At 42.9% G+C, this 10,257-nt stretch overlaps 1 protein-coding gene across 1 annotated transcript; it reads right to left on the bottom strand.

Annotated features, from left to right (window-relative positions):
* Window positions 1-1,518: 1,518 nt before the first annotated feature.
* On the bottom strand, window positions 1,519-3,291 carry LOC142427576 (lysine-specific demethylase 4D-like). The gene has a single exon (XM_075532784.1). The coding sequence runs from the start codon at window positions 3,289-3,291 to the stop codon at window positions 1,519-1,521; it is 1,773 nt and encodes a 590-aa protein (XP_075388899.1).
* Between the last annotated feature and the right edge of the window lie 6,966 nt (window positions 3,292-10,257).

The following is a 10,257-nucleotide window of genomic DNA, read 5'->3' as shown; positions in this document are numbered from 1 at the left end:
TCTGTTTCAGTTTTACTTTTTCTCCTTTTATAATCACTCAGAGTAATGGTTAGAGCTGATGAATAAGAAATTTGTGGAGTTTCTAAAGTGAGTTTTCTGTTACCTCTTTTGATTAAGCAATTGGGTGGGGGCAGGGGATGGGTTCCTGTAGAGAAAAAAAATTTTTAAGAGTCTTTCAAGAAAGAGAGAAAATTTGCCACACTACCTTCCATGACAGGCTCTCTGATGCTTATTTTTTCTGGCTGCAGACCTGAAAACAGGCTTTTAAATACATGAGTTGAAGAGACAATACCAACAGGGGTATCAAGAGTTTCTGGGAAATGGAGTCCCAAGTCAATGCCAATGTGTGATTTCATGAAAAGGTGACTCCAGGAGTAATTTCAGCTCAATGATTAGATGGGAACTCTGGGCAGTAGCTCTCCCCATCATTTGACTTTTTGTTTTGCTGTGGTGGTGTTTTGTTGTACAATTTTCTTCCATTCCCTCATGGACTACTCTGGGTACAAGGACAGACTGTTTGGTGAATTCATTGGGACCTAGCTACTTCTTTCTCTCTGGCTATGTGATGAGTCACTTTGTTTTTCACATACCTCTCATAGTCAAACTTTCCGAATGCGTTTTAAGGTATTTTATTTCCTTTCAGATACACACTAAGAACAATGAAATTAATAATCACAAATAGGTATCCTTGATCCCCAAACAGCAACAGACATCATTCATTCAAAGGTGCAGTTTCTACGTAAGCAATTGCTTGGTTGGTGGGTTGAAGGGTGGCCACGTCAGAATTATTGGAGTGTGTTAAAGGCTTGAATTTCATTAGAAGGTACAGTTGTGACCACCGGTAGAAGACCGGGTCAGCGCTTCGGAAGTGCAGATGGATTGAGCCTCAGAGTCTGAGCATCGTCCAATGTTGGCTCCAATTTTTGTGAGGACTAGGTTAGCAGTTTGAACCCACCTCCTGCATTATCAAAGAAAGACTTGGCAATGGGCCTCCTTAAATATTAGCCCCAAGTCCAACTTTGAAACAGTGGGTCTTGATCACTGAGATTGCCACGTGGAGAGACACGCTGGAAAGCAATGGGTTTAATGATTTCTGCGCAGGGAGTTCTTTTCAAGGACAACTCCCAAGCCTAGGAAGAATCAAGGGACACACATATATCCAGTTGGTCTGTGAGTCCTTAGAACACATTTTAGTGGAGTCCATAGTCTGAGCAAGTATTAGGCAACCTATCAACATGGCACTGAGAGGTCAAGGATCACCACAGATTACAATTACAATTAAATCACCACAGATTACAGTTCCCATGTTGAAGATTGGCTGGGTGTGTCTTTGTTTCCTGAAGGTGAGAGATAGTCCAAGGGACAATCACATTTGACAAAAACTGCAGTTTAGCTAAACTCACAACAAGAAGATCTTTGCTGGTGACAACCTTTCAGGATTTAGGAAGTGAAGTTCCATCGAGTCTGTCTCCAAGGATCTATGTAAGTAGATTTGCAGAACCTCATCTGAGGGCAGGACTATAGAAGTTTAAGGGGGTCCATAGCAATAGCACCAAGGGGGTCCAGAGGTGCCATACTGTGCACAGAGGCATAGCTGGAGAATGTTTTAGAAGTCAAAGACTCATTAGGAGGACTCAGCACAAGCATGTCCGGGAGATTCACTGAGATGTTGTCCAGTGACTTCAGGCAGGGGCCAGGGTGCATCAGAGAATCAGGATTCAGTGGGGGTCCCAAGGGCTGAAGATCGGGGTCACAGCAGCACCCAGAAGCTTTAACAGCATGCTGGATCTCAAATCTCCGAGGGCCAGAGTCATCTGTTGATTGTTGATTCTCATGCAATGCCTGTGTGGGCAGGTGTACAAATGTGCTTGCTGTGTGGCTCTTGGCCCTGGACTTGACAGACTGCTGGTGGGCATCGGAGTCCCGAGGACGCCTAGTGCGAGTACCCTTTGGTGAAGCCTGGAGATACTGGGCAGATGGAACTGAGGTGGGAAGTAGGGAGACACTGGATCCTGTAGGACTGCAACCCATGCAGATAGGGTCCTCAGGCTGTACAGTAGAGCTGTCTGCCCAGGAGTGGGTTGTGGGACGAGGACATACCAGTGCACAGCCCCCAAGCCCACTGTCTGCTGCCAGAGTCAGAGAGCGACGCCTGGCCCTGCGTGGCTTAAAGGACCGCAGACGCCCCTTGACCATTGCACGAGTCCTGGCTCCCTTCCAGGCCGTCCACTCCGGGCTGGTCAGTGCTGTGGGTTCCACGTGGTCCAAGGAGGTGCGGTCCCTGCCGTGTTTCCACAGCTCATAGCGCTCGGGTTGCAGAATGCGCACGAAGGCGTCCATGGGAAATGTGACCCTGGCTTCCCCACAGCTGCACTGAGAAGCAGCTTTACCGTAATTAACCCAGCGCAGGGTGGCAAAGTTGATGGATTCCGCACAGTTGAAACCGTGATTGAAGCCAGCGTGGTATCCATAGGGGAATGTGACCATGAACTCGCCTGCTCCCTGGGTGATCCGACCAACAGGAATGCCGTTCTCCCTGAGGACTCTGGGTGAGATGAGGGCCACCTTGTGCCGCAGGAAGTTCGCGCAGCCACTGGAACTGCCAGGGAAAAGCTCCCTGGCCAGTCTCTCCAGCCGGGCTCCATGCTCAGGGGGCACCGCATACCACGTTTTGGGCTCCCCGAAGTGCAGGTAGTTGATGCTGTACAGGTCCATGTCCTCCGTGTGCCAAGTGAAGGTGGTCTGCCACAGGCCAAAGTACAGGTAGGGGGTGTTGACGCCTTTGATGACAACTCCACACTCCTGCTCCAGCAGATCCTGGATCGTCCCCAGGTGTCTGAGGTTCCAATGCTCAGTGTTTTCACCAAATAAGGAGCCACATACTCCAGCCCCATAAATGGGAGAATTGTACATGCGGCTCTTCCAATAGGTCCGCTTCAAATCGTCAACATCCCGGTGTGTGGGAGTGCGGTATCTGTCAGTGTTGGCCAAGTGGCGATACTCCTCCACGGTCATGGATTTCTTCTTTTTATGGTATTGCAAAAAGACACCTGTTTGCCCAGTAGTTACCTGCTGCACAGGACTGGCTATGAGGATGTCATCCACATCGTCATAGTTCTCTCTGGCTGTCCACTGTTTGGGTGGGATTATCTTAGCCAGGCCTGCACGGTGGGCACCTTGGGATTCCATGTAAGCAATGTATTTGTTGAAATCCTTAAATTCTTCCATGGTAGGCCGGAAAGTCATGATTTTAAGGCTTGAGTTCTGGCTTCGATAGTCCTGGGAATTCATGGCTGCAAAATAAAGTCAGAAAACCCGATTCTTATGGATGTTCTGTGTATTTGTATGCTGTGCTTTTGTTTCTTTTTCTGTCTGAAAATCTCTTGCAGTGTATTGATGGCTCTGTGAGAGCAAATGCACTCTCCCCAGGCATGCTGATTGACCAAGGGAATTCTACTATGATGGACAACTATTGTTTCCCCCAAAGAGACAGGATTTGTGCACACGGAGTGGGTTTTCCCAGATTGCTCCTGGCTCATTATGCTGCTCTGGAAGTTTATTCAGTTGGAAGGGTGTCTCTATCTGTTGATACTTAGCTTCTGTTGCAATCCTGGGAAATTTCTAATTCCACTAACAAGGAGTGTCTCAAGGGATTTTTAAAAAGTAAATCTAAAGACAGTAATTCAGTAACATTCAACAGAAGTCAGGGGTGTCAAACTCAATTAAAATGCTTGCCATGTGGTGCAACAGGCAAGATTAAAGTGGGCCACATCACATTTACAAATTTTGTTGAATTTTTATTTTGAAGTGAGGATTCAGAAATATGGATAGGAAAATTAAAACCCTATATAATTGTTTTTATTTAAACATTTGTTTTATTTATAAAACTATAATTATGCTTTTAACCGGAAATTTGCCAGCGCTTTCCTTCTACTGCCTTTCCCTTGCCTCTTATGGTGTGACCGGAAAATATAACAAAGTAATAAAAAACACAAAATGTTGGACAGCTGACAAATGTGATGCACAATCGTAATGGCTTCCCTCTAAAAATGTTAACTAGCATTGCCGCTAGGTATGACTCATAACAGCATATCCTAGAGTCCTGTTTTTAACCTTTTCACTGTTAGGATCTGTTTTTATTATGCAATGAGAGTGGCAGACATCGCTTTAAAACGTTACCGGAAATGATCGTGTCTAGAAACGTCCACAGGCCTCCAGAAAAGACTTTGGGCCACCTGTATAGTGGTCTTCTGTAGTTAAAGGGTTAAAGAGGGAATTGTGTGTACAGTATTGCCTCCATCTCCCCTAAGCGCTATTTTCTTTATAACAATTTTTTCTATTTTCATTTTATTTCAGAGAATTTGGGGCCACAAAAAATTACCTGAGCAGTCGCAGGCAGCCGGAAGGCCACCAGTTTGACACCCCTGACATAAGTGAATGTTATGAGAACTGCTAGTAAAAAATCAGGTGAATAAATATAGCCTGAAGATGCTAATATCAAAAATCACACTTCATGTAAAATATGAACCAAGACAACTAACCAAGCAAACTCACTGACATCAGTTTCACCCTGTAACACATGGAGGAGATGTGCTTGTGTTTTCCTCAGGCTGTAACTCTTGACAAGCGTTAAAAGCCTTGTCTTTCTCCATGGAGCGACTGGTCCTTGGAACTGCTGGGTTGGCAGCCCAATGGGGCTCCAAGAGGGCTCCAATACAGGGCAGAAAAAGTGAACATTTCAGTGAACTTCATAGGAAAAATAAAATTTATGTAAAATGACTTCAACAGTCATCTTAAAACTGGATGAATTATCTTTAAAAATTAAGCAACAGAAATATAATTCATCAAGCACTTTCAGAGAAACATGCAATAGCTATCCTGATTAACACTAAAAGTGAACCTTGGAAAAACAAGTAGAGGTACAGAAAACTTTAGCTATGAAAGATATTTGTGTAACCCTATGTGTTATACAGAAACCTGAATGTAGTGAAAGTTCTCAAATATTGTGTTACCATTGGGATGATTGCCTCTTAAGTACATAGTATTTAGAAATAATGACCAGCAAATTTGAAACTCAGTATTGACCATAATGGGCAGTCCAATCTAGTTCTGGCTTTCTCATCCTACTCCCGCCCCCACCACCCCACCCATGCCCTGGCTATACACTCAAAAGTAACACAAAAAATTGGGCAAAACAAAGCAATTTAGAAGTTGTTAAATATGTGTTATATAATAATTTTAGTCTAATTCCTAAGTTATATTATCTTTAGAGACATTTTAGGATTAAAACTAGATATACAATTATCTTTAAAAAAGTGAAAGCATAGCTTAAGGAGCCCTGAGTGAGATGGAGGTCAATGATCCACAGCTTTGTCTCTAACACAGAGCCTGGCAGTTCAAACTCAACTTACGTCAGATCATTGAAAAATACACCCACCTCATTTTACTAAGACAAGCAAGGTAACCCTATCACAGAATAAACACCCCGTAGAATATAGTAGCACTGCACCAGAGCATTAGCTTTAAGGCTGTAACCTTTATGGAGTCTGACTGTGCCATTTCTCTCTAGGCATCCCTTTCTTTCTCTCTTTTAAAAAAAAAAACATTTTATTAGGGGCTCATACAACTCTTATCACAATCCATACATATACATACATCAATTGTATAAAGAGCACATCTGTACATTCTTTGCCCTAATCATTTTCAAATAGGCACCCCTTTCTCCTGTTTCTCCAAGAAACAGTTGATGAGCTTGAATCAATGACTAGTATTTTGCATCTAAGAGCTTAAAATCATTGCCTCTCCTGATTCCATGTGCATGAGAAGCATCAAATTGAAACAGAAAACCAAACATGTCTATGTCACAAATAATCTGCATCATTAGATGCATTTATCCTCAGTAGGTGAACATTAGAGAGAGTCAAATTAAAATCAAATTATGACTCGCAATCAGAGACAAAGTGTATTTCATGGAACTCAAACAGAAAGCTTTTCTTAAAGAAAACAAACAAAAAATCTGAATTCTGATACGAATTTATATTGTTTCAATATTTTATGATTTGAAGGAAAAAATATCAAGGAACTGGCATTGACCTCTACTAGATTAACATTTCAGTCCTTGGAAAATTGCAGGCTTGTTGAATAAAAGGTTCAGAGAAAATATAGGAAGATGTTCGTTGATATGAAATGACATGGTAACTGCCGCAATCAGCTCCAGCATAACAATTGTAAGGATGGCCATGTTTTGGGCAGAATTGATTCCATCTTGACATAGGCTAACTATGAGTAAGACTTGAGGGTAAGTATGAATCAGGAACAATTCCATAGCCCAGAACACCAATAACAGCCTAAAACATCCAGTCAAAGACATGTATTTTAGGATCCATAAATAAAATGTAATTTATGAATTATGCATCTAAAAGAAATATTCTCACCACAGGAATGAAAATCTCCCAGGACAATTTTCATTGGATTAGACCCACCCAGATTCCAATGTGAAAATCCTATCAGTCTTTTATTAGGCCTGTGTTATCTCCACCCACCTTGTCATTGATCCACTCTTATGCCACACCTAGTAATCATCTGAGAAACATCAGCAAAAACAAACTAAATGCAATCTCTTTTTCCTAAAGCCTTAGAGAATTTCACTAGAAAATGGAACAAAACAGATTTAATTGCAAACCCAAAAATCTTAAAAGGAAGAATTTAATTAGAAAAAAATTCTTTAAACTCTCCAAAATACGTATGTCATTTTTTGTTGAATAAATGTGAATAAATGTCATAGTTCACTTCTTTAAATTTGAAACCCCTAATAATGCAAACAGTTAGAATGTTTAGAAACTAACTTAGAAGATGATTTGGTTTGGTTTCTCCTCAAAAGTACTTTCAGAGAGGCCTGGTGACATATTTTGAAAAAAAAAAACAAAAACAAACAAAAATCTTTGAAGACACTATGAGGCACGGTTCTCCTTTGACAAACATGTGACACCGTAAGTTAAAAACAACCGGATATCAAATTATCTAAAAACTCTTGACACTGCGAATATGAAGACAACTATCACAAGCTTTAAAAGATGTCCTCTGAAATTGTCACTGGAACAACCAGGGGCAGTGAGATGAAGGACCAGCCCGCCACCATGACTTTCACTGTCTCCCTCTCTCCAGACAACAGCTGCCGTGAACAAGGGTGGGAAAATTCTATGGACAGCCACTCCAGAGAGGGAATGAGTGAAATGTTGCAACATAACTCTGGATGGCAAGCTCCAAGATGCTGAGTGGGTCCCTGTGCTCATTCTGACCAATCTGCTCCTAAAGGAATCCTGACCTGTGAAGGTTAAACTGCATCTGCTCAGACCTCAGGGAGAGCCAAGTGGGTGAGCCCAACCCTCTGCAATCTAGGCTCCAGCACCCTTAGTCACTGAAAGACATTGAGTCAATGCTGACTCATAGATACCCTATAGGACAGGGTAGAACTTCTCTTGTGAGTTTCTGAGTCTGTACCTTTTACCAGAGTATAAAGCCAAGTTTTTCTCCCACCCCTCCAACCTGTCAGAAATAGTTAGGAAAAAGTTCTAGTCACACTACTTACCTTTTCAGTGCAGAGTGGTAGAGGCTGGCAAGTCTCAGATATCACTCTGGAGCCTTCTCTTGATTCAAGTAGGTTGAGGGCCTGATGAATCCCAGATGGGCAGGTTAGATGGTAGGCTGATTCCTCACAGGCTGTGCAAACAATGAATCCAAGCTATGTAGGAAATAGGGCAAGATGCTGTCTCACGTCTGGAGATCCACATCTGGTGAGTTTCTGGACCTGGCCAAAAGCTGCACAGCTTTCAGAGAGAATCCACTTATATTTATACTGGGGGAACCACACCCACCAGGATACTACCTCCCACTCCTGACTGCTGACAGAAAATCTCTTCATGGAAGTGATGGCATTATGTCAAACATTGTTATGTAGGCTGACATCATGGCCGAGCCAAGTCGACACAGAAACTCAGTCCTTACACATGACCCACTGTGCCTTTAACCCAAGTGATTTCAATAACATAAAAACTGTGAAAGGGAAGGAGGGAGGAGCAATACCCTTCCAGAAATAGCTTTATGAAACTGAATCTCATGTACACCCTATGGCTTTGACATTTTGACCATTTATCAAGCTGGCTCCTGCACTTAGTTCCAATTCACTGTCATTATGTCGAGTGCTACTCAGAGCCGCTTTCTAGAAATTAGGAGAAGTGCCCCTTTGGGTTTCTTTATTTATTTTTAACATTTTAGGAGGGACTCATACAACACTTATCACAATCCACACATACATCAATTGTGCAAAGCGCATCTGCACATTCTTTGCCCTCATCATCTTCAAAGCATCTGCTCTCCACTTAAGCCTTTTTATATCAGATCTTCTTTTTTCCCCCTCCCTCCCCACTCCTCCCTCCTTCATGAGCCCTGGATAATTTATAAATTATTATTTTGTCATATCTTGCCCTGTCCGGCATCTCCCTTCACCCCCTTTTCTGTTGTCCGTCCCCCAGGGAGGAGGCCACACGTAGATCCTGGTAATCGGTTCCCTCTTTCCAAACCACTCACCCTCTACCCTCCCAGTATCGCCCTTCACACCCCTGGTCCTGAAGGGATCATCCTCCCTGCATTCCCTGTGCCTCCAGGTCCTATCTACACTTGTGTACATCCTCTGCTCTATCCAGTCTTGCAAGGCAGGGTTCGGAGGATCATGATACTTGAGGGGGGAAGGAAGCATTCAGGAACTGGAGGAATGCTGTATTCTTCATCAGTGCTACATGGCACCCTGACTGACTCATCTCCTCCCCTAGACCCCTCTGCAAGGGCATATCCAGTGGCCAACAAATGGGAGTTGGGTCTCTACTCTGTACTTCCCCCTTCATTCACAATGGTAAGATTTTCTTTCTTCTTCTGATGCCATATACCTGATCCCTTCGACACCTCATGATCGAACAGGCTGGCATGCTTCTTTCATGTGGGCTTTGTTGCTTCTTAGCTAGCCCCTTTTGGTTTCGCAAACACTGAGACTCACTGCCATCCAGGAGAGAGTAAAACAGCCCTACAGGAGAGAGTAAAACGGTCCTGTCCATTTCTGAGTCTGTAATTTTTGCAAGTGTAGAAAGCCCTGTCTTTTGCCCCCGGAACAATTGGCTGTTTGAAAGTGCAGACCTTGGGGATCACAGGCCAACTCTTAACCACTACACCACCTGAGATAACATTGGGTTTATGATACTGTAACTCATTTCAGGAATAGATGGCCTCGTATCTCTCCCCAGTGATGGGTTGGTAAATTCAAACCACTGATCTTATGGTTAGTAGTCAAGACCTAATCAACTATGTTTCCAGAGCTTCATTTCTCTATAGTACAGGAACAGTCATTCGTCCCACTGAATGTGTTTCAAGGATTGCCATCTAGAGAAAAGTCCAGCACCTTTTTGTAATTCTTAAATGTGTTTAAGGAAGCATCCTTAATTGTGGGTTTTTCCATCCAACACTCATTTTTTTACAGATTAGGTGCATAGAATTCAAATTAAGGGCATCAGCCATAGGATAAAGCCGTCATCTCCGTTAACTCTGAGGCAAGGTCCTTGTCTGCTGACAACATCTGTGGGCCTGACCTGCCTTAGACAGCAATCTGTATGTTGGCTTCAGCGTTACTTTGGGTTTAAGAGGTTCACTGGGTAGGGTCTTCTGGTGCACAGAAGAACTCTGATACAGCTCTCCTTTCTTGCTGTAGTCATGTCCTGCCTTCTCAATTCTCTATAATGCTTTCAGAGAGGAAAGGTTGTGGAGTCACGCCTCAGGAAAATCCCCTTACCTTTCTTTATCTCAGAAAGATTATGAAGAAATAAAGGATTTACTGCCACACTCTGAATCCTTGTACCATGGAATGCTTTCTTACATGATTCCATTATACCTGATCCATTCTGCAGTGCCACATTTTATCATAAAAACCAAATAAACCAAATCCAGTGCCATTGTGTCCATTGCCCCTCATAGCCGACCTATGGACAAATTAGAACTGCTCCCTAGTTTCCAAATGCTACCAATCACAGGCTCCCAAAATAATTGGTCCAATTGCATACCCTCTTCTCAGGAAAAAAGAAAATCACCCACCACCTAGCTGCCAATTGAAAACGTTTGTATTATAGCACATAATTCAGAATAAAATGAAAATAACTCTCACTTCCATTGAGTATGAGCAGATTAATAGCGACTATGTAGTAAATGGCAGAATTT

This window comes from Tenrec ecaudatus, chromosome 15, assembly GCF_050624435.1.
Source record: "Tenrec ecaudatus isolate mTenEca1 chromosome 15, mTenEca1.hap1, whole genome shotgun sequence".
Lineage (NCBI taxonomy): Eukaryota > Metazoa > Chordata > Mammalia > Afrosoricida > Tenrecidae > Tenrec > Tenrec ecaudatus.
This window is presented reverse-complemented; position numbering and strand designations above follow the sequence as displayed.

Bases quoted from the DNA above. Each gene is read 5' to 3' on its own strand.
- LOC142427576 (XM_075532784.1), bottom strand. From the start codon at position 3,291: ATGAATTCCCAGGACTATCGAAGCCAGAACTCAAGCCTTAAAATCATG.